General features: G+C 42.5%; 2 protein-coding genes across 2 annotated transcripts; both read left to right on the plus strand.

Annotated features, from left to right (window-relative positions):
* Nucleotides 1-1,208: 1,208 nt before the first annotated feature.
* Nucleotides 1,209-21,643, plus strand: sec24a (SEC24 homolog A, COPII coat complex component). The gene is made up of 22 exons (XM_061803869.1): nt 1,209-1,584; nt 5,626-6,183; nt 8,480-8,620; nt 9,914-10,080; nt 10,558-10,745; nt 12,010-12,112; nt 12,865-12,991; nt 13,720-13,829; nt 13,935-14,047; nt 14,138-14,256; nt 15,245-15,300; nt 15,916-16,122; nt 16,198-16,321; nt 17,471-17,629; nt 17,921-18,094; nt 18,566-18,676; nt 19,043-19,218; nt 19,299-19,436; nt 19,556-19,660; nt 19,849-19,941; nt 20,023-20,126; nt 20,602-21,643. Exons 1-22 carry the CDS (start codon nt 1,530-1,532, stop codon nt 20,714-20,716), a joined length of 3,243 nt encoding a protein of 1,080 aa, XP_061659853.1. The 5' UTR covers nt 1,209-1,529; the 3' UTR covers nt 20,717-21,643.
* Nucleotides 21,644-22,275: 632 nt separating this feature from the next.
* camlg (calcium modulating ligand) lies at nt 22,276-24,991 on the plus strand. The gene is made up of 4 exons (XM_061803382.1): nt 22,276-22,633; nt 23,649-24,076; nt 24,168-24,233; nt 24,336-24,991. Exons 1-4 carry the CDS (start codon nt 22,468-22,470, stop codon nt 24,567-24,569), a joined length of 894 nt encoding a protein of 297 aa, XP_061659366.1. The 5' UTR covers nt 22,276-22,467; the 3' UTR covers nt 24,570-24,991.
* Nucleotides 24,992-25,099: the final 108 nt, after the last annotated feature.

The raw sequence follows: 25,099 nt of genomic DNA on the forward strand, positions 1-25,099 counted from the left end.
GTTACACATAATTATGCGAATCATTTCACATAATTCTGTGTGAAACATATCACATAATTATGCATAATTATGTAATTGTGTGTAAAATATATACGGCAGCGTTTCCACGTCGTCAGACACGTTTATTGAAATTATGTCATGTGGGGATTTTTTTTTTAAAATGACAATAGGTCAGCTCTGTGTAAACATGACTTATCTTAAACAGGTAGGTTTGTGCAAAACACCACAATACAGTACTTGTGATAGGTGATCTTGCAACCCCACACGTACACACACAAAACATTTGAACAGGGTTGTGTATACTTTATACCCACAATAGGTTCCCTTCAGCTGAGTTAACAAGTTTACCATTGATGGTCATGGTGGAACAGCTGTAAAGCGTCGGCCCTCACAGTTCTGAGGACCGGGGTTCGAATCCCGGCCCTGCCTGTGTTAAGTTTGCATGTTCTCCGCGTTCCTGAGTGGGTTTTCTCCGGGTGGTTTCCTCCCACATCCCAAAAACATGCAATATTAATTGAAGCCTCTAAATTGCCCCTAGGTGTGATTGTGAGTGCGACTGTTGTCTGTCTCTAGGTGCCTTGTGATTGGCTGGCAACCAGTTCAGGGTGTACCCCGCCTCCTGCCTGATGACAGCTGGATTTGGCGTCAGCACCCCCCACGACCCTCGTGAGGATTAGCGGCTCAGAAAATAGATTGATGTGGATTATATTAATGGAAATCTACCATTTTTTTTATCCTTGATTTAATTGCATTTATAACATTGGGGGCAACATTGTAATGTATAATGTTGGGTGCTAACGTATGATCCGTCGCTTGAATGTTGGAAGTCAATATAGGCTAATATTGAAGCAAACGTTGATGCCAACTAGTTAAATGTATTATTTCGAAAAAACATCCGAAGCTAATGAAGGTAATATTGGAAAATGATGTTTGATAACCCATGCTTCAACCATTTAAGATTAGCATAGTTGGATCATTTTAGGTAACGTTCTCCAATACTAATCACTTTGCTGAACCATTGGCGACGTTAGTGACTATTTTACCACTTCCCATAAAATAAAATAACATACACAGGACTGCAAATAAACAAATGAAAGGCATTTTGAGAGCGGAGAATACTTTCACTCTCAACAGCGCTTGTTTCTCGTAGACTGCAAAATTGAGAGCACCGGAGGAAATGCCACGTGTACACACTGCGCATGCCCGACAATTTCTACGTTGATCCTTGTTGGGTGATCCCAGTTTCCGGTTGGTCCACGATCGCTCGACGAGGCCTTGCCATAGGCACGCCGCCGCCGTAGTGTCACTCGAACTGGGGCTTTTTCGCTCCCCAGCTATGGCCGTGTGATCGAAACAGCCAGCCGGTCGAATTGTCAAGACAAACGCAGCCTACCGAGACGGACATTTTCTACCCCCCCCCCCCGCCCCACGACTTGTTTCACAGTTGGTGTGCCGTAAGAACGAGAAGAGGCTAATCGCTCGCTCAAGCTAGCACTGCTCCGAATCGGAACCCGGTGTCCGTTTTCAAGATGTCAACGGCGGGCTTCAACGCTCAAAACGGAACGGGACAGCCGTACGCCAATGGTAAAGTAACGCCCGGCGAAATATCACAACAAATGAGAGGATGACACGGGCTGGTGGGGAAGTTGTTTTGCCGTGAACGCTTGCTAAACTGTTAGCTCGCTGACTCTCCTTAGTAATAATAAAAAAAAAGAAAAAAAAACGGAAATAACTGCCGTGAATTCGTCAAGACTGTCGAGTCCACTTGGCACAAACTCGGCTCTGATGTCTAACGAAACACTCGTGTGTGCGTGACAATGTTTATGTGACAAGTGGCTAAAAAAGCTCGGGCCGGAGTGGCAAACTTGTTTTTAAAAGTAACCTCCTGTCATCTTTCCCGGTTGTTAATTTTTATAACATTCCATGGACAACCCTCGTCATGTGTTCTCAAGCTTCTGGAAGTTTTTCCTAATGTTGTTTCTACGCCAGTAACGACGTCCTCCCGTTGCCATGACAATTAGGTTATCATGATATTTATTATGCTAGCTTTAAACATCTCATTCTCACTGTATATGTGGCACATTGGACCTGATCCAGTTGGAAGGACTCAACTCTTTTGCTCAAGTTGACTGTTATCGCCCCCTCCAGCAGTTTTTTTTAATGTGCAAAGGCACTTATGATTTAATGTGAGATTTTTTGTGCTAATTTATAATACAGGTTTCCTTGCGAAAAAAGCCAGTGTAGGAATGAATGGTTCATTCCATGCTGCTTGATTTCTAGACAAAGCAGTTTCCCATCTTTTTTTTTTTATTTTTTTTTTTTTTTTTTGCCAATACGCATATTTTGCAATACACCACCATACCAAAATGTTACGTTGCCTCAATTTACTCACAAATTGACTTACTCAGTCTGTCATGGGCCCGTTGCACAAAATTTTTTATTAATTTGTATGAATGGCAACAGATGGATACACAGGTTAATGATACCTTCTGTTGTTTATTTGGAGCATATTTAATTGTTCTGCCTGTTACTGGATATTTTTGGCATAGCTAAATGAAGCATTTTTTTTGTTTTGTAGGAAGATTAAATTGTCAGGCCAAGCAACTCATTTTCTGACAACTGTTTTCAAAGCAGTTGCCTCCATTGCCATCTGAACCCACAGAATCATTTTCTGTGACAGTATAAGCACTTGACTAAACCTACCAAATAAAAGGTAGTTTCTCTTCATTCTGACCAATACAAAATCTGACGGTGAATTTTTTTATTTTTTTTAAAAAACAAACCTAGCACATGTGCAAAACAATGAAATCAAACTGAGAAGATTTTTTGACATTAAAACTTAATTTTACAGATATACACCCACAATATTTGCAGCGACACGCATATTTCTTTGTATTCCAAAAATGTATACTGTATCTAAAATATTTTTTGTTCTGTCTGACTTCACAAGGTAGTGATTCTTTCATCTATTGTTGGAGGAAGCCCTCATACCTCTCTGATAATTTAAATACCGTTCACACCCTGAACTGCTTTGTCCTTCTTGACGATCACACTAAACCCTCTACGAACTACAGCCAGACTCTGTTCAAGAGTTAGCGGCGTAAACTTGTCTGACTCCCACGGTATATGCATATCTCTCATCTGTATTCAAGCGAGAGTTGCCTCTTAATCGTTATCATATAATCAAAAACGGTGCCTCTGAATATTATCATTCATCCAGGTCATTTCATTGTATCGATTGCAATCAAAACAGTCCAGTTCCGATCAATTCAGTGCTCTGACGATCAAAAGATGCGCCTTCGTCAAATCCAAAGGGATGCAATGCCGCCAACTGCAAGGATCGGTTCCTCGTTGCAATAGTTTATAAACCTGAATTTCGCAGACAAGCTGGGTCATTTTGGTGTTAGGAGTCATTCCACTAAAGAATGTTTCCAGTTCTTTCCATTGATCTTTAATTCATCCGACACGAGTAAGTCAGAAAATCCTGATTTATAAAGTCGATTCGATTCACATTTCTGTTCCGTTTGTGGGGGTATCACATTTTCCAGTTTCCTCCGGGGCATTGTCTTATTTTTCCTTACTTTTCATTAATCAAATTTGAGCTCGAGATACAAATTAATTTGGGCCTAAAATGCAGCGGTTGAAATACTTTTTTTTTTTTTTTTTCAGTGGATGAGCCGCCTCGGTCGTTCATCCCATTGAATAGAGCACTTTTCTAACACATTACCATGGGCTGTTTCAAGCTTTATTATTATGCAATGGAGGGCAACGTGTAACATTTAATAAAAAGTTTGACTTGAAATTACAGTGAATATTCTTGCAGTCAGCGGCACGGTGGATTAGCCGGTAAAGCCTTGGCCTCAAAGTTTTGAGCCCCCGGGTTCAATCCCGGACCCGCGTGTGTGGAGTTTGCATGTTCTCCCCGTGCCTGCGTGGGTTTTCTCCGGGTGGGCACTCCAGTTTCCTCCCACACCCAAAAACATGCAACATTAATTGGACACTCTAAATTGCCCGTAGGTGTGATTGTGAGTGTGGCTGTTTGTCTCTGTGCCCTATAGTTGGTTGGCAACCACTTCAGGGTGTACCCCGCCTCCTGCCCGTTGACAGCTGGGATAGGCTCCAGCACTCCCCGCGACCCTCGTGAGGATAAGCGGTGAAGAAAATGGACGGATTCTTGCAGTGTTTTTTTTTTCATTTCTTGAATGAAAGAACAGCAATTAATCGTCGGCCTGCTGGTTAATACAAGCTCCCCCTTGTCGAGATGTCTTATCTGCAAAAGCTTCTCTTTATTGGTGATATTTTACTGATCATGTGAGTCAGCAAAATGAACAACTCGCCCAGAGGCAGGCCGAGGGCAAATCAAGATTAAGGTAAACAGATTACACGCGCGCCGTTTGTTCATTGGTCATTTGGTGTCACGGTGTGCTTTTCATCGCCAGTTAGGATCTGCTCACCTTCAAGGTTGCGTTCACGAGTGCGTCGCCTCGGGTTGAAAAGGAAAGAAATGTTTGTGCGGTTTATTTGCTCATCCTGTCATTCAAACCCTGGCGGCAAGACCGGTAGGGAAGGTGTTTCTCGGTCCACTTGTTGGTAAAATGGAAAGTAGTAGTGTAAATCGAGGGAATGTCATGAAGCAATTCAATGGCACGAGTGATCTGAAATGAATTTTTTTGAGGGGAGATGAGTTCTAAATTATTTATTTTTGTATTGCGTTACGAGCAGAATTAGAGCGATGAAAACGACACGGTGGCAGCACCCCTCAGAACAAAAGGCAGGTAGCGCTACGATCAAATTGGTGCTAAATCTAATTCATTCACAATTTTCAGATTTGAATGGAAATGAATAAAAGCATTATGTATTTCCTTATTTGTGCAATTAGCACATTGCCTTCCACAGTACCTTCCAAATTCAGTTTTTTATCATGAATCACGGCTGTACATAGAAACGGGTGCTGCCAGTCAGCTTGGATTTACACCAGCGTGAAACAGACTGTCAACACAATATTGTGAAGGATTCTGGTTAAAGTGAGTTGATTTTAAACTAAAAGTTTTTTTTTTCTTGTTGTGAAAGCGTTTGCTAAAGTGCGCCAGGCAGAATCGATCCTTTGGGTTTTATGGTGTTCTGCGACCATATAGCAAAATATATATATATATTTTTAATGCAGATCCATTTTCTCCTGTGCCCCACTTGAATTGATTTTGGTTTGGTCCCTTTTGATGGTGCATGAACATGTTCGATGTGACTCGGCAAAGTTTTTAACGGGAAATAGTCTTGTCGAGTCAACCTCGTGATTTGCGTCTTTGTTCTCCACCAGGTAGCCAAAATGCTCCCTTAACTGCTGCCCTGAATGAGCTTGAAGTGTCCCCAATTTCAAGATTTTTTTTTTTGTGATGTCGGCCATGTTTCTTCCTCTCTTCTGGTCCGCTTCGTGCAGTTGAGCAGGCCTAGCGTTAACGTTGCCCACAGTTTTGCTCATTCCGGGTCAGGTGATCGTCACTGGAAAAAGTAGTCGCATCATATGTTTTTAATTGCATTTTTCTTTTCAATACTGTATAGGTTTACATAATCTATAACAATTTGTATGTGATGATAATGTGGCTTCGGCTTGTAACTGTTTTTTTCCAGGTCCTTCACAGAATCCGGTTGGTGTGCAGCAGCTGCCGGCCGTCAATTACGGCGTGATGCCCCAACCCGGCTACAACCCGATGCAGGCCAAGGCTCCAGCGCCACAAGGTCCTGGACTTTATCCCTCTGGGCCGTACCAGCATATCCCCCCGGTCAGCTCCTACCAACCTGGCGTGCCACCCGCATCCTATCCAGCTCCGCCAGGCCAACCTCACCTCACTCGACCCCCGCTGGGCGGCCCCACCCCTCCTCACTCTGCCAGTCCCAGTCCTGGTCCCAGGCTGCCCCCTCCGCAGGGCACACCTCCTCCACCCATTGCATCTACTAGCGGCTACTACCCGAACCCTCAACATCAGCAGCCTCCCCTCATGGCTCCGGCGTGGCAGTACAACTCTGCTCCTCCCCCCATGGGACCCCCCGGGCCTATGAGCACGCAACTACGGGGCCCAGCGACGAACCACGTGACCCCACCTGCACCTTACAGCTCGACACGCTCACCCTCAATGTCCCATAATGCCGTGCAGCCCCCCACCTCTCAACAAGGATACGGGCAGCCAGGTAGGAACATCAAAATGCACTTCAAGGTACTCTTGGGAAGGAAGGACGATAAATAAGCCGCGTGATGATTAAAATTGGGCTTTACATGATCATGATTTTGATAAGCTAAAAAAAAAAAAAAGAATCGATTACAAGATGCCACTGAGTCTATTTAAAAGAAGTGTTCAATTACTGTATACACTTGTCTACTTAATTGTTCAAAAAATATATATTTACTATAAATACTGTATCTTCATCTACTTATGCCAGTGATTCATAGTGACAGATAGAAGAAAGTGATGGGATTCTATTAGATTGCAGCAAGTACATACAGCAATTAATGGTTCTACATTTTTTGACATACTTTTTTTGTTGGTGTGCTGTGAGATTTTTCAACTGTAAAAATGTGTGTTGCCTCCAAAAAGGTTGAAATGTGCTGCGCTGGTCAATATCAAGTCCATCAGCAAAAAAAAGCCAATCATCAGCCAATCCGATCAAGCCAAACAAATCGGAGTAAAGTCTTGTTAAAATGATCTGATAAAATGCCAAAATGTGGCTAGATCTATAAAAATGGTGCAACCTGTGATGTTAAAATCAGATCAGTGATAAACTATGTTGATTAATTTGAGATGTCATACCTCGCTGTAAAGATTATACTATTTAAAAAAAAAAAAAAAAAAAAACAACTCCCAACTGGATTTGCTTTATTAATGTTGTCTGCATTTGCTACCTTAAATGAATGTAATTGGTGACATAAGGACGTATCTGCAGGGTTGATCTGTTGGAGGAGGACCTTGCCCTCCGCTCCTGCCTTGAAAAAAAGTTGACACACACGATTCACTCTGAATCTGTTCAAGGTTCAACACCACACAGTGACAGAAATCCTGCTGCTAGAGTCGGCCCGATCCAGTCGCCTGATCAGAAATTGGCACAATAATGGGATTTTTAGCCGATCAGTGTCAGCTGAAGAAGTGAATTTTTTTTTACATTTCTCTATTATTTATTTTTATGACCTTATTTTTGTAAATGTTACAAAATAATCCTGGCATATGATGTTCTTGCCAAATACAACATTATCTTTGGGGTTTTTAAAGAGTTACCATAACATGCTTTTCTACAGCCACCCACAGTGATATCTGTAGTAGATGGCCTCTCACTTAAAGCATCATTCCTCACAGTGTGTTCAGGGGAAGAAGGACATGACCACGAGCTTTTTATGAAGAAAAAAAAAAAAAAAAGTGGCACTGTGTGAGATCTGGAAACTTTTTGCGAACTGTTACGACAAGCCAAAAGATTCTACAATCTTTAGTCAGTGTCGTCAGAGTTGAAAAGACAACAGGTTAGCAAATGTGACTCATGGACTGACTTGCCTTCAAATAAGTCTAAATGAGCATCCATTACTTTGCAAAGAAAACTGGTTTTGATGAGTCTGTTAAACTGTTGTCCCTAGATGAGTTCAGTCGAGCACTTTGCGACCAACGAAGATTCTGCATTGACTCGTGCATTTAAAACACGGGCTTCCAAATAATGTACAGTGAATGTATCGTTAATATGGATCCCGAACTGCTGGATGTGTTAAAGGAATCAAAATGCACGCCAGTTTATGCATCTTGACTTTGAAGCAAGTCTGTCGGTAGTTGTAGGAACAATTGGACAGTTTGAGTTTATTGCTTAGGACTATTCCAAAAAATTTCCACCATCACTGACTTGGAAATGGCCGCGAAAAGAGAGGAACTCATTTCCAAAAGCCGTCAGTGTTGGTAAGTCGCAACCCCTCTAGCAACTTTTTTTCTTCTTTTTTTATTTAAGGGCAGCTGTGGATCAGCGGGTAGAGCAGGTCATCGTGTGACCGAAGATTCCCCGGTATTAATCCTGGCTATGACTGTGCATGTCGCAGTGCCTTTGGGCAAGAAAGTGAACCTTAATTTAAGTGGGTCTTGCAGTGCCTTACATGGTAGCAGTTGGCTGTGTGAGAGGGAGATGTGGTTAGCTTCCGTATGAGGCTTTATAAAGCACTTCGAGCACTTTGATAGTGTAGATAAGCACTATATGCTGTCCATTTACCATTTAATTTGTGCTTAAAAAAAAATCAAGACAAGCAGAATCATTGTCAATTTGTTTTGCGCGTAACAAGGAAGGAGGCCAGTGGAAGTCACTCGTCAATTGCCAAAAGGTTTTTATTTCTTTATGTTCCAAAAGCATCATTTGAATAATTAGGTCAGTAATTGGAAAACAAAAGTTCTTATGCATTCTTAATCTTGCCTTCCCCTCGTAATAAAAATGGACCCAATTACAGTACATTGCATTATTCCACCAGGTGGCGCTCCTCCGCCAATGAATCCAGCAGCTTCACACCAATACCACGGAAGTGGAGCTCCTTATGGGACCGCTACCACCATGAAACCTGCTGCGCCGCCGCCGATGGTCAATGACACACCTCAACCGCCAAAAGCAGATGGTAAGCCTTTCTGGCCTACGGTGGTGTTCTTGTGCATGGGTGGTGAAGTCTTTTTTTTTTTTTTCTCTCTATTTCAAACAGCAGGAAATCCCAATATGTGAACTTTTTTTTTTTTTTCATATTGTTTTCTACGGTTTCCCCTCCTTCCAAATGCCAGCTCAGTGTGGGAAAGGGAGCGCGCTCCCCCTCACTAAGGCCGACGAAGAGGATGTTGAATGTCCAGGTGTGGTTAAGTCTGTCGATTAGCTGCGCAGACTTTTTTTGTGACATTTCTTCTTTCCTCCTCTGGCCAAGAAATGATCCAGACCCAGTGTCTATACAAACGTCACAGAGAAGGTTCCAGCAGCAATTATATCCTTATTAAAATTCACTGCTTGTAAAAATTTAGGGACACTGGAGACAGTTAATAGCCAGCCGCTAACCAATACTCATTTGGTGACTCTCACGTTACTCACCAAGCCAAGCCCACCTTTAAACAGAACAGACACGGATAGTAAGGAATGTGAGGATGACAACCCCATGAGGAGAACTTCACATTTTGTGAAATAGTGCAATTTTTAAAATTTGATTAATCTCATGATAATCCATCCTAAAAATATTCCTTTGATATGACCTGTTGTTCTAGAGACATTAGATAATTGGGCCTTTGTTGCCTTTAAGACTACAAGGAGAGGGGAAATTGTCATCTGCTCCGATTGCCACGGGCGAAAAAAACGCCACAAAATCCTTAATCAACTTCCACAAGAACCCTAGGATGGCCATAAATAAATAGCCCTTTATTAGAGAGACAAACTTGACTGTGTTGTCATTAATCACATTGGAATGCATGATACAATCCACAAGATATACAGGGTAATACATTCCAACCGTGTCTTTTATTTTTTCTTTTCTTTTTTTTTGTAATTTGCTATTCAATGGTGCAGGTGGATACACAAAACAAAGCTGCTCAAGTGAATCGCTCCACATTTAAATGCACAAGTCACCTTAAGCAATATGAATACAGTCCAGCAGGCTGATTCTTGTTGATAAAGCTCGTCAACACACACTCAGTCCAAGGCAAAAGGGTAGAAATGTCCTCTGTGTGTACATTTTTTATGGCATCTTGCTCCGTCTAATCACTGCTTGTTGATGGCATTTACAAGTTTAAGCTCATGTTTACAAAAAAAAAAACGGAATGGTCACCCGTTCTTAACGGGTGTACAATAAATTGGGTTAATTGGAGTAAAAGGTAAACATGGAATAACCTCAATTCGCTCTCGTTGCTTTTTTTTTTTTTCCCCCCCTCCTCCCCAGCCGGTCCACCTCAGCCCGGCCCGCCGGGTCGGCACTTGGGCCACTATCCCTCCCTCCCGCCGAGGTACCAGCACCCCGCATCTCCCCACGGCGGACCCTCAACCACGCACCCAGCAATTCAGAGCGCCACGCAGCCTTACACTCGGCCACCTCAGCCATACCAGCAGGTGAGAAGGGGCGCAGATGTGCTGACTCGGCATTCTTTTTTTTTTTTTGTTGTTCTTATTGACATCCGTGTGTGCGTGCATGTCTCAGTACGTAGTTCTCAATATCTTTGTTTGTATTTCTGCTTGCGTCTGACTGACTGCCTCATTGTCAATCTTTGTCACTTTGTCTGTGTTTTGTGTGTCTTTGTCTGTCTGCAAGTGCGTGTTTATGTAACCGCTCGCTTGTCATGCATTTGCTTTCCACTTTCCTTCAACAAGTGTCAACTCCCTCCCAAGTTTGCAACTGAGCGTGTGTTTGTGTAACAACATCCTCTCCCACTTGGCATGCACTCACTTTGCATGAGTAAACTCATTCTCAAGTTAAGATGCAGGCTTTTTATTCATTTTGCAAATCGACTTCTTCAGTCAAACTACCGACTACCGGCATGATAGTCATTTGGTCAATGTGGCCAAACTCCGTGTGTTTCGCCTCCACAGCCACCTCCTGGGCCTGGGCCAGCCCAGCTCAGCCCGTCTCTGGCTACCATGAGTCTGCAGTCCGGCACCCCCGAGACCCTGCGAGTAGTCAACCTGCTCCAAGAGCGGAACCTGCTCCCCTCTGGGCCGGTCTCAGCCCCCACCCCTTGCCTACCCCAAGACCTGCAGAAGGTGAACTGCAGCCCAGAGTAAGGACACTTGAACATGCTTCAATCATTAGGTGCACCTACACAACACAATGACATTTAACTCATTCACTGGCAGTTGTTTTCAGAGCAGAGTTCCAATATTGGGTTGATGTTACCCAAAAGAAATTGGTTTCTGAAAATACCTCTGGCTTGATCTCGGAAATCACCCACACTAAAAAAATAAATAAAATCAGGCCATCAAAGGGGCTAAAATCTCATGCTCAAGTAACAAGGTCCACACAGCAGTATATTGTTTAAACTCTTGTACTCAAATACAGGAATACTAATATTGAGATTTGTAAAAGTGCAGCTTGATCAATAACAAAAGAATAGTCTTATGAAGGTGCTTGGATATGTACTACAGCATAACTATGCATGAAAAAGAATTTTGACTTCATGTCCGGCTGCAGACCTATCGGGCTCAGTATGAGTATTATTTAAATAGGGTTAGACTTCACACAAATATGAGCATAGTTTAATTTCTATCTAAGCTGTTGCACAGTCTCCAAAAAATACGTAGAGGGTAAAAAGAAAAACGTGCTGTTTTTCACCTCATTAGAATGCTAACTTGTTTTTCCCCCCACATTGTAGACTACAGAGCTGTAAAAAAGCATTGGCACCTTCTTAAATTCTTAGTTTTTTATAGTTTCCCCACACTAATCTTTATCATCAAATAAAAAAAATATCAGATAAAGATAACCTGAGTAAACAAAATGCAATTTTGAAATTGTGATTTTAGTTATGAAAGAAAAAAAAAAGCTAACTGGCCTTGTGTGGCAAACGTAATGCCTCCCCCCCCCCAAAAAAAAAAAAAAAGCCTAAAAACTCGTTGGGCTGCCCTCTGTTGCAACGACTGAATTGAAGCGTTTTCTATGACCGACAATGAATGTTTCTCGCCTCTGTGAGATATTTTGACCCACTATTCCTTGCAGAAATGTTTGAATTCAGCAACACTCTTTTCAAGCATTGACGATCTGATTCAAGTGCAGACTTTATCTAGGCAACTCCAAAACGTTTAGGGAACCAAGTCGTCCAGGTCCTGAAGGAGAAAAGCAGCCCCCGACCATCAGATTACCACCACCATGTTTGACTCTTTCCATATTCTCTTTCTGAAATGCTGTTTCATTTACGGCATATAAGAGACACACACCTTCCAAAAATGTCAACTTTTGTATTGTCTGTCCATAAAATCATTTTCCAAAAGTCTCGGGAATCAATCACATCCCCCCTGATTCTATCATATGTATATATATTTTGTCTCCAGAGTCTTTCGTTGCACGCTGACCAGCATCCCTCAGACGCAGTCTCTGCTAAATAAAGCCAAGATGCCGCTCGGCCTGCTGCTGCACCCGTTCAAAGACCTCTCAGTAAGCCCAACTCCATATTAAGCGCTCATCCTCTTTTCTCCCCTCATCACATAATTTTGCTTAATGTAAGCAATGTTAGAAGGCCACCCCCACTCAAGGCTCAGCACATTCTTGTTAAAATGTTTTCTTTCCGGTGATAATGTAATTCTCTTCCATTTTTCTTCATTTCCGTTCCACAGGCTTGAAAGGATTTGAATGTTACGCTTGTTTTTTGTGGCTTCTCCGCCAACACATTTCATTTGACAAGCAGTTTTTGTAAGAATTTTCCTTCATTCTTGAGGTTTTGTTACTGGTTATGAATAAGTTTGACTTAATACAATGATTCTATAATTTGAGGTAGTAAAAATGCACTTAAGGTGTGTGTGTGTGTGTTTTTTTTTTTTTTTTTTTTTTTTTTTATAATGTGAAGTATGTTTAACTTTAGAAACGGCCACTGTTGTAATGGCAGATTTGGACGATATTTTTACATACATTTTTATATTCCTCATTTTGTTACCTTTTTTTTTTAAGATAATTTTTGGGAGTACTGTTGAGTCATTTTTATTAGCAATTTTTATATAAATCATATGCTCGTTTGGTGCAGTTTGCAAGCCTCCTGGAAGCATTTGTTTCATCATCATCAAACATGCTGAGCTCCCATATTGTTTGTTCCGCTTCAAGTAGTTTTGCCTACCTGCAGAGGAAATATTACAAGTAATTCCTATTGTCAAAGTTTGTCCCTGCCTCTTTTAATCTCTCATTCACACTTCCAGCAACTTCCTGTGGTGACGTCCAGCACCATCGTCAGGTGTCGCTCTTGCCGGACCTACATCAACCCCTTCGTGTCCTTCTTGGACCAGAGGAGGTGGAAGTGCAACCTGTGCTATCGGGTCAACGATGGTACGAACAGGCGAAGGCTGCGATGCGCAAAGACTATGCAAAAGATCGTTTTAATTCCGCTCCATCACTTTACACACATTTAAACCAATTAAAACCCACAAGTAAAAGTTAAAAGTATTGGTTGACGCCTATTTGCAATCTCTCGGGTGGGAGACTTCTGGTGCCACATCACTTTGAGTTAAGCACTCTTGCTTCCAGTGCTCCAAAATAAGACTCATAACGTGCTTGCCTTCAAGCTGTTTACATGGCACTCCCTGTTATTGTTTCCTGTAAAACTGAAACGAATAATGAGAATTGAATATGGCATATTTTAAATAATGTTCAACTGCAGCGGAATAAATGTCATCTAATAAAAGTAAAGCTTAATAAAATAATGCAAAAGCATTTGCATAGTGATGACAAACCTTAAAACTTTAACACATAAGCAGCAGCAACATTGACATTAAGCATTTGCTCTCAATTGAAAGAAGCGACAGTACAATAAATATATATATTATACACTATTTTGTCATGAAAATAAAGCTAATTTTCATATTTTTGTGTGACTTTAAAAGATGACAGCAGAAGAATTTTCAAGTTTGAGTTACAGGCTTGTTCATGGAACCAAGAAAATATAATATACTATAATAGTTATACATTTTCATTATGTGGCTTTTGCATCCGAAGTTGCTGCCTCTGGTAAAGATTTGTTTTATTTAAGGTTTTCTGCTCTGTGTGTGTTTGAGAAGTTCCTGAGGAGTTTATGTACAATCCAGTCAGTCGATCCTACGGAGAACCACACAAGAGACCCGAAGTACAGAACGCAACCATCGAGTTCATCGCTCCTTCAGAATACATGGTGGGGATCAGTTGTTGGGCCAAGTTTGAAATGAATATTTAAAAAAAAAAAAAAAAAAAAAAACCAAATAAACTGAGATGAGTTGTTCTGAATCCCCGTGGATAGCTGAGGCCACCGCAGCCGGCCGTGTACCTCTTTGTCATGGACGTGTCCCACAACGCGGTGGAGACGGGCTACCTGAAGGTGTTTTGTCAGTCGGTGCTGGACAACATCAACCTGTATGTGAACAAGGACTTATTTGAGTCACATTTCAATTCCCTTCCACCTTGTACTGACAGCGCATTTGTTTCTGCACATCTGTGCCAAAGGCTGCCCGGAGACTCTCGGACAAAAATCGGCTTCATCACCTTCGACAGCACCGTGCATTTCTACAACCTTCAGGAGGGACTTTCCCAGCCTCAGATGCTCATCGTCTCAGACATCGAAGGTGAGACAATCAATTAAGCCGCGTTCTATTATTCGATAATGGGCCTATTTCATCCGTGTTGGGAACCTCTGTTATGAGCCGAAAAAGTAAGATTTACGTTTTTGTGCTTAGTCCAAAGCTATGTCTAATATAAGCTTCTTTTGTCGGCATCTTGTGGGGTCTTCTTGAGATATGAGTGGCCAGACTTTTTTTTTTTTAAAGTACTAGTAGATGTTTGGCCCATGTTTGCTTTGACATAGAAGAAATTTGCTATGTGATTGCTGCATGTTGGTTGTGAATATACTGTTGAAGCCTGAAGTTTACATACACTGTGCAAAAACACATTTTTTTTTCCTCACTGTCTCAAGTCACATCAGACTAAACCTCTCCTGTTTCAGTTCAGTCAGGCTTGCCAAAATGATTTAATTTTGTTAAATTCCACAATAATTAATGAGAGATAATTTTATATGATTTTCTTGTACGCCAAATACTGTAAAAACTGTATTTTCTGGATGACAGCCCGCACAGATTAATAGACCGTGCCCACTCTGTGTAATGTTTTGTGTTCTCCAAGAAGTTCTGTCATTATTGTGGGGTTTAACAAAATTGAATGATTTTGGAGATCCTGACGTGAGAAATGAGAGGTTTAGTCTGATTTGATTTCAGACAGTGAGACAAAAAATGAAATCTAAACTTCTGGCTTCATGTGTATGTCAAGTCAGCAATTCTTCTTCCCAAAAAAATTTCAAGCTTTATTGCCATGCCCAGATGAAGTTTACTGTCAAACTCCCAAAAAGCTAGGAGGGTTTGTTTAAAAACTTTTGAAACAGTTTTGCCTTGAATATAGTTATGCCTAAAATTGATTACTTTGCTACCAGAGAGATCATCAACATTTTTGTGTGAGCGTCAGTTAGATGTGGTTTTTGTCTTCTGTGGCAGGCTTCTTCAACTAGCAGAGGAACATTTTTTTTGTATTTTATGTCCTGTATTATGCTTTTGTGTCCCATAGATATCTTTTTACCGACACCAGACAGCCTTTTAGTGAACCTCAGTGAGAGAAAAGAGGTAAGAAATTAGTTTCATCATTAGGAAACACCTTTTCAAAATGTCAGTGGTTCCTTAAAAAGCTTTTTCAAATTTTTCCAAAATATGTAATTACAAATGACATAATCCTTAAGTCCACCATTCAAAGCCTGTAAAAATTGAGAATAAGGATTTCATAATAACGCACACGACTGATATCTAAATACTGACTCCATTAGTCAATATTTAATTTTGTTTCGGGACCTTCAGTTTTATAGCAGTAACTGTATTATCGGATTTATTTCACAGACAAACCTGAAAAAAACCCTCTTTCACAATTTATGAAATGAACTTCACATAATAGTTAAACTAATTATTTGTATTAAACCAGAACTGTTTGTCTATTTGTGCGTCAAATGCCTGTTGTGAATTTTGCCTTTCAGTTCCTTGTCCAGTTGTTCAAAAAGTCCTGAATCAAGAAACACACAAACATTTGGGCACGTACATTGAAAAGTTTAAAGAAAAGTGATATTCACATGGTTATTTTGTATTTTATGTTTGGTAAAGTTCAGGTCCAATACTTCTAACTTTCTGAGTAGTGTACTTGGTAAACTAAAATGCTTCTCAGCCGTGATTTAACAATAACGTGCCTTCCAGCTTGTGCAAGATCTTCTGAAGAGCTTGCCCACGTTATTTGAGAAGACCATGGAGACGCAATCGGCGCTGGGCTCGGCCCTGCAGGCCGCCTTTAAGCTGCTGTCGCCCACCGGTGGGCGCTTGTCCGTCTTCCAGACGCAGCTCCCCAACCTGGGCGTCGGGGCGCTCCAGTCCAGGGAGGACCCCAACCAAAGAGCATCGGCCAAGGTGCAACATTGACCAATTCAGGTCAGAAAGTTGACGATGATCACATCCTCACAAACTTGTGTTTTCCCCTTTCAGGACATTCAGCACTTATCCCCGGCGACAGACTTCTACAAGAAGCTGGCGCTGGACTGCTCGGGCCAGCAGGTGGCTGTCGACCTTTTCCTGCTCAGCTCTCAGTACTGCGACTTGGCATCTCTCGGTGAGTCCGGGTGGGGTGGTTTAGTGCTCCAGAGCCACATGGAACAGTTTTTGAAAACCATCCAAACTGTTCAGTTTGACAGTCTGGGTTGCTCCGCAGGTGTCCCATTTGCTTTGTAATGTGAAATGTTTTTTCATTTACTGTTGATGTAAAGTGTACAGTAGCGCTAATGCTAGCAAAGATGGCGGCACAGGGCTCCATCTTTGCGTTGACTCCTGCTAGGCAGGGCACACCATTTACGTCATGCTCTTTCGGAGACACAACAGCCAATCATCCTGCCTAGTACTTGAGTGGGATTCATTATCACTCTGCAGTCGTATACGTCTCTTCTTGCTGGTACTATTTCCTCACTCGTTCATGGTTCTGCGAACATTCGCTACACTCGCCAGGACCTTGAAAGAACCTGCCAACCGGCACCAGAGACCTTTTTCAAGTCGCTATCACTATTGGCATAACATGGCATTTGAACATGAGCTCACTGTACTGAGCACTATCACTGGTGCACTATCACTGGTGCACTGGTGCAAGTCGCCAAAAACGAACCATGAATTTTGTGAACTGTTCCACTGTCCCAGCATAGTTATGCTTTTAAAATATACACACATTTATTCTTGTCTTGAAAAAATGCACTCATTTTAAATTGTATGTATAAACAACCAATTATTTAGTCATAAAGTGTTATTGAATATGTATGGAAAAGAAAAAAAACTCGAAGCAATTAAGAGAATATTTTATTGCGAAGGTCTTTCAAAGAGGCCTTTGTCATTTCATCGCAAAACCAGACGCCAAGAAAATAATTTCAAAAACAGGTTAGTCGAAATTTTTACATTACTATAAAATTCCGTTATATTTTGTGAACAATGTTTGACAGGTGAGTGGACTAAATATTCAGTCTGAACTAACCCTTAATCTTAATTTCTTCAAAGGGAGCAATGAGTCATATTGCTTGGAGATAATTTTTTCATTTTGGTTCACCAACAAAAGAGGGGCAAAACCAGCAAAATTAATGGAACCGTTATTACGGGATTTTTACCATAAAGTAGGCGCTCATTGGGCTGGATCATAGCAAGAAGCACCCCACATGAATGAATATTAAAGAGAGGAGGGTACAAGTGTAACAAGAGAGTCCTCCTTCCTTCTCTTTGCCAGGCTGCATATCGCGGTACTCTGCCGGGAGCATCTACTACTTCCCTTCCTACCACCACCAACACAACCCTGCCCAGGTGGAGCGCTTCCAGAAGGACCTGAAACGATACCTGACGAGGAAGATCGGCTTCGAGGCCGTCATGAGGATACGCTGCACCAAAGGCAAGCTGGAAACCAGCCTTTAACACATACACGCACACATCATCTTGGCCAAACACCTCTTAACTGTAAATAATCAGAAAAGAATGTAACAGCATACAAGGAATTTGTCTCCGGCATTCGGTGCCGCCCTGCTATGACATCACCGACATATAATTTAATTTCACACTTGATTGTGGGCAAAAATTCCAGAGAATTATTTGTATACAATACATGAAAAAGTCACTTTTCTCTAACACAAAGCATGAGAATGAGCTTGGTGGGTAATTTTTTTTTTTGTTTTTTTTCCTGCAGGTCTGTCCATTCACACGTTCCACGGCAACTTCTTCGTGCGGTCCACAGACCTGCTGTCACTGCCCAATGTGAACCCAGACGCCGGCTTTGCCGTGCAAATGTCCATCGAGGAGAACCTGGACGACATGCAGGTGGTCTCCTTCCAGGCTGCGTTGCTCTACACCTCCAGCAAAGGTAGAATCACACGCTTTTTAAAAAACAATAATTTAAATCAACCAATAGAGCAGAGGTGTCAAACTCGTTTTTGTCGCGTGCCACATTGTACTTGCGTTTCCCTTCAAAAGGCCGTTATGGCTGCGAAACGCTAAAAATCTTTAACCACGTCATCATATTTACACATGAAAATTATGAAGTAGTTTTGGAATCAGAAATCAAGGGTGATGGTTTTTTTCCAATTATTGTTGTTTGGCAACACGAAAAATGCTTGTAATATCTCAACGTTATCATTTATGATGGGACAATTTGAAATTTTGGCACAGATTTGAACAAAAAAATCACGGAAGTTGATACACACACACACACACACACAGCTGTAGAAAGATAGATTTGTAATCAATCAACAGAGCAGTGACAGTGAAATGGAATAATTCTTGGCAATGGTTGAGACTCACTTTTGTTCCGGGTTTAAATCTCCGCTTTCAACAGGCGAGAGGAGGATCCGCGTGCACACCTTGTGCCTCCCGGTGGTGCACTCTCTTTCAGACATCTTTGCCGGCGCTGATGTTCAAGCCATGGCCGGCCTCCTCAGTTGCATGGGTGAGGACCACACTTTCGTCAGTAACAGTCACAATATTTTTGACTTCGTTCAAAATCTTAGGCCAGCCCCCCCCCCCACCCCCCAGAAAAAAAAAAATTCATGTTATTTCTAGACTGTCGAGTATGACAAAGCAGCAGGTGGCACTTTCAGATGCACTGACAGCTGCTCATAAGTGGCAGCAGATGTGGTTGCCTAGCAACCACCACATACTGACCACTCAAATCTTTTATCAGTCGTAAAATTGTAATAAGTGAAAATGTAATTAAAAGGAGAAAATACCCCTCCAAAGGAAGGTCTTGTACATAATTTGAGGGTTGCACGTTTGTTTTTGACCTCACGTATGTAAAGTTCTCCTCTCATTTCAGCCGTGGACCGCTCGGTGACGGCCAGCCTGAGCGACGCCAGGGATGCCATGACCAATGCCGCCATCGACTCGCTCTCATCATACCGCCAGTCCGTGCTTACCATCCAACAGCCGGGTCTGCTGGCCCCAGCCTGTCTCAGACTCTTCCCCCTCTACATCCTCGCTCTGCTCAAGCAGGTCTGCCGCCATTACAGCACCTGTTGTTGTTATTATTATTATTATTGTCGAATGTTTATCCACCTCTGTATTTCTTCCAGAAAGCATTCAGGACAGGAACCAGCACCAGGCTAGATGACCGGGTGGCCTCTATGTGCCAACTCAAGTACCAGCCGCTAGCCTACGCCATGCTGATGATCCACCCCGCATTGTACCGTGTGGACGACCTGACCGACGAGGTGAGGACAATAATCGCGGCAGACTCCATATTTAAGATTGCTGGACAAAATCGATTTATTCCCACCGGTTTTCGGAAGCGTAGTTTTTTTTGAAGTCATTGTGGTCTTTGTGATCCCAGGGCGCTTTGAACGTCAGCGAGCGGACCGTCCCTCAGCCGAGGCTGCTGCAGCTGTCTGTGGAAAAGTTGAGCAGGGAGGGAGCCTTCCTCATGGATGCTGGAACGGTGCAGATCAACATTTCGTTTAACGTGACAATCGCTTACTGCGAAAAAATTACGTAAATACAAAAAAGTACTTTCGGGAAAAAGTCAAGTCGCTAAATACACCTTGTCAGGGGACTTGCATTTCCAGCTGTTTTTTTTTTTTTTTTTTTTTTTTTTAAATTTCATTTTTGTCTCCTATGTTGCAAAAGATCATGTATCTGTGGATCGGACGCAACTGCAACCCCAACTTCTTCACGCAAGTCCTTGGTGTTCCTGACTACGCCGCCGTGCCTGAAAACCTTGTAGGATTTTATTTATTTATTTTTAAATCCGCCATCCTAATGGTCACAATGCTAATGCTAACAATGTCATCCTTGTGCTAGTATCTGCTGCCAGAGCTGGACACTGCCGAGTCGCAGAGGACCAGAGCATTCGTGGGCTGGCTGAGGGAGCAGAGGCCCTTCTTCCCCTCGTTGCACGTCATCAGGTGGGCAGGAAACGAAACACTTTTTTGACAACGGCACGAAGTTCTGATACACATTGAAAATATTTGCTATCAATACACCCACTCCGCCAAAAAAGGCTTTGGATTGCCAGGTTACTACACTGTTCGACATCTGTGAATTGGCCAATCTTCCACTTTTGTGCTATCACCTAGCATCGCGAGGCCAAGGAACTATGTTGGGGTGAGGGGAGGAGTTTTATTTATGCCAGGCCTTGGCCTTTTCTAGCGCTTTCTTGCAAGCTTGTGATATCGAAAGGCAATTCCCAACATTTTTGCATGGGTGTTCATTATACATATTTTTTCCCCCCAATTCTAGGGTAGGGCTCAGTCCCATAAAGGAACCTTTCCTGCATCTGGGACCTCTGCCAGAATCTTTCATCAGGCAAACTGTCATGTAGCTCCTATTGTTTTCTTATATTTTTCTCTTCTCTCACCCCCCACCCCACCCTCCTTCCAGAGACGAGAGCCAGCTGAAAGTCCCGTTCATGCAGAACATGATCGAGGACCGCACCGAGTCGGCGCTGTCCTACTACGAGTTCCTGCTTCACCTGCAGCAGCAGATTTCAAAATGATCCGTTTGCGTGCAAAAGAGCCGACGCTTGTGATGGACGCTTTTCATTTAGCCTTGGAGGTGGTTTAACAAAACAAAAACAAAAAACGCACACACACACACACACACACACACACACACACATATATATGTAAAAGATGGAAAGTATCAGTGTTTATTCTCATAGAACAATAATGTCCAAAGTTGGGGGTATGGCTCAGATGTGAGCTCGCTGATGGCAAAAGCACAGACTCCTTTACTCAAATACGTCACGTATGCAAGTGTGTGTGCGAGCGTGTGTTAAAGGCTAACTGGGGTGTCTGACTGTTAATCTGAAGTATTTTACACAGCCATCACTTTTTTTTCCTTTTATTATTTTTGGAGGGAGGGGGACGGCGGTATCCATCTTTCAGTGTCTAACAAATGTCAAAAGAAAAAAAGAAAGCAAGCTTCGGGCACCGCCTTGAATGATGTGGAATCGCAGTCTCGTCTTTTTTTTTTTTTTTTTTTGCTCCTCCTCCTTTGTTTAATTTATGAGCCTCCCAATGTAATTAAAATTCAATGATTGCCTTGAACGGGGCTATACTTTTACTACTAAGCCTCCTGTCGAAACGTAGACTATATGAAATATTTTAATATAATAGCAAATGAGGTTGTTTTTGTTTTGTTTATTAAAACGACACATAGAAAAAGCCATTGTGATCTTTTAATCATGCTTATTGATACTTGTATATTGAAAAATACTGCATTATATCAGTGGTGGAGAGATGCTAATGAATTTTAGTATGACCGTTTAGGTAAACTGTCAAAAATAAATTGGGACTTTTTAAATGTAGTGTTGTTTTTTTGTGTGTGTGGCAATGAGTTAACAGCTGGAAGAATGTGGACCAAACCAGGCACTTTTTCTTCTATCGCCAAGTGTGATTTGCCAATTTGTAATTGATGTATTATAAGGGGGGGTGGGGGGGACTAATTGTATTTAGAAAACTGACAAGGTCCAAATTGTCTTGAAAATAAAGAATACACTGCTTATTCAAAGGTTGCATACATTGTCAAGTGACTTTAATCTTCAAACATTGCCGCTATAGCACAAAAAAATGGGTTTATAAATACGGCGTAATGCAACACGAACTCAAAATTTTATTTTTTAGGAGAACACTCATGCAAGAGCTGCTGTCGGCCAAAAGTCATGCACACACTGACGCAGCCTTGCAGACGTCATATGACGGGGCACCTCTTAAAGCTGCATGGCTACCTGTAACTAAAACTGATTTACATTTTTACATATTTACATTTCATGCTTGTAATGTTTTGCTTTCAAATACGGTTATGTCTGAACTCATGTTAATTTAAGATGGTGCCAAAGCAATACTTAAGCCTGACAACAAAACGAAAAAAATACGTGTCAAAAATTGCGTTTTTATGCTGTTTTAGCTGCTGAGTGCTAATTGTGCAAACAATTTAAGATTATCTTGAATAGCACGATAAATTTGAACTTATTGCATGACTCGTACTTATTTCATATTACCAAGTATTGCAATTACGAGGTAATATTTAATTTTAAATGCATAGTAATCGTTCCCGTTGTGTCCCCCTGTTGGCGACGTCATCACTGTGCGCCATTTGGGGCGGTGAATTCCTTGTTGAGCGTGATATTATTCAGCCGTGTCCACTTCGAGTTATCCCCGTGCTATTTGCTACCTTCGTGACATTTGTCTATTTTTTTGTTTTGATTTTTTTCTTTTCTGTTGACGCAGGCCAAATATTTTGAACATGGACCCTACGGAGGCCGCCGCCGAAGAGAAAACGACGACGGCGGGCTCCTCGCTGTCGGCGGCGCAAAGGCGAGCGGAGATCCGCAGAAGGAAGCTCCTCATGAATTCCGAGGACAGGATGAACCGAATTGTGGGCTTCGCCAAGAACGAGGATGACAGCAACGGTATGTTGACTTTGGAGGGCTGCATCTGGAGCTAGCTGGATCTGCTCTCGCCGATATGATGATGTCGAGTGACGTCACAAAATGCCCTTTTAAGAGTTCGCAATATAAACGACTGAACAAAAATTTAGATTTTCAATTTCTGGTTTGTACTTCCCATTTATAAGGCTCGCTTGTGGGTTGTGACAAGCACTTTAAAAAAAGAATGGGTACCAGCTTTGTTTTTCCCAAAAGCAAAATGGCCGCTACACAATTACGTCATCGTCACGGTAAACGTCACGTATGGAAATTGCCTTTTTTTTTTTTTTTTACTCCTGCATATTCTCCGGATGTTTATTGATTTTGATTTTATGTTTTCTTTTGGAAGCAGATCCTCCCTTGTTTCCTCAAATTCACCTATTAGCTCAACACTGTTACTTACGCGACACTCAGTGGATTTTGGTGTCAAGAAAGTGTGTCAAATTGTGTTGCATTTTCATTTAGATGCAAGTAGTGCTTTGCTACCGTCTTGAGCAACTCTAACATTTTAGGTGGTGGGGTATCAATTACTCAAGGATTTTGATATTTTACTGTTAGTGCTCATTCACTTTGCGGCAATTTCTGCTGGCTTGTGTATGACATTTCACACTATATTTTTGTACTGAGCTCGTATTCTTGTCTGGGTTAGTTGAATATTTTAGTGTTTTAAAGTAAACAATATTTAACTTTCAAGTAGGTGTGGCATACCAAACAAGGAGACACGCTTGGCAACTTGCATCTTCTTTTGGTTTCCTCGGCGATGTTATACGAGTGTCCCGTTCTTTTTGAGAACGACACGGAACAGGTGCTGAGGAATACTTTTTAAAAGTGTATTTTCACACGTCTAAATGTGTTGAAAGTACGTGGGGTGGGGGACTATATATTGGTGTTCAGTGTATTACTTTTTGGAAAAGGGCTGTAGCGTGAGAAAATGTGGTGCGAGTGCGGTGCATCCAGGAAGTGCATCATTTTGAAATATATTCCTTGTCATCATCTGTAGGAGGGTCCCCACGACGTCCGAGAGAACCCCGTTTCCACCTGGACCTCGACCGGACGGAGGCGTGGTCGCCCTCGCAACCCTCCCCGAGACACTCCCCCTTCCTGCCGGAGTCAGTCAGCCTATCCCGCGGTGCCACCCCGGAGAGGAGGGACTCGCCCCTGCTGGGCGACGCGGCCGACGGCCTCCTCCGGGGCGCCCGGCAGAGGCCCAAGGCGGAGCCGGCGGCGGGCGGGGACGACGCCGGCGCCCTCCACCAATACCTGTCGCGCTTTGACGACGCCATGAAGCTGAGGGGCCAGCTGTCCAACGAGAAGCCGGCGCAGGACGGGCAGACGGACGGCGAGGAATTTGACCCCTTCAACGCCTTCAGGCTCATCTGCAGCGTCCTCCTCGCTCTTTTTGTCAGAGTGTTTGTCTGCAAGTATTTGGTGAGACATCGCGTGGTCTTTATTTTTGTAGAAGTGATAACAATGAATGATGTGATGTCCATTTTTAACTTTTTTTTTTTTTTTTTTTTAGTCAATATTTGCTCCATTTTTGACACTGGAACTGGCCTTCATGGGCTTGTCCAAATACTTTCCTAAGGTGAGTCTGCACACACAATATTAACCTGCTTTAATTATAGGGCCATTGTCCGCAAAAATATTAATTGCGCGTTTTCCCCATCTTTGTCCGCTGTCGTCGCAGGTGGAGAAGAAGGCGCAGACGACGGTGCTCACCGCCGCCCTGCTGCTGTCGGGCATCCCCGGCGAGGTCATCAACCGCTCCATGGACACGTACCGGCGCATGGGCGACGTCTTTGCCGACCTCTGCGTCTACTTCTTCACCTTTGTCTTCTCGCACCAAGTCTTGCTGCTGTTGGGGTCCGAGGCGGGCGAGGCAGGAGGCGGGGCCTCAGCGGCGGCGGTAAAGCCTCAGTGACTGAACCGAACCGCGTCCTCGGACACCCGTCTTGCCAGTCGGACCTTGGTGGCGCAATTGAGTGTTTTCAAATGCACTAAAGTGGACGTTATGAGATTGTTTGGATGTGCCTCGTACGTCAAGGTATCGGCGTACTTGCAGCAATCGTTTTTGCATATTGGGTGGAATGATTGCGCTTTTGTGTCGTGCTTCCGCCTTAAGTGTTTTTATTAACTCGCCTAAGCTTCTTTAATATCCTCTCCGTTAATTTATTATTGTGACTTTCCCCCCCACCCACCAACAGGCCAGTCCCATTATCTTGATCTGTCATCATGTGTACTGCATTTTTCCCTTGAAAATACATATATATACATGTCAAATAATTATGTTGATGTGGTACAAACTTTAAAGCAGTCCTGCCAAATAAATTCTGGTTAGTCGTCTCCTTTTAGTTGTTTATTCTTTACATTTTTATACTGTATATACTAAGTTGCTATCGAGAAAAGTCAGTGAATTACAAGAGGTTTTGAGAAAATTGACTTTTTTTTATT

This window comes from Syngnathoides biaculeatus, chromosome 18 (genome assembly GCF_019802595.1).
Source record: "Syngnathoides biaculeatus isolate LvHL_M chromosome 18, ASM1980259v1, whole genome shotgun sequence".
In the NCBI taxonomy this organism is placed as follows: Eukaryota; Metazoa; Chordata; class Actinopteri; order Syngnathiformes; family Syngnathidae; genus Syngnathoides; species Syngnathoides biaculeatus.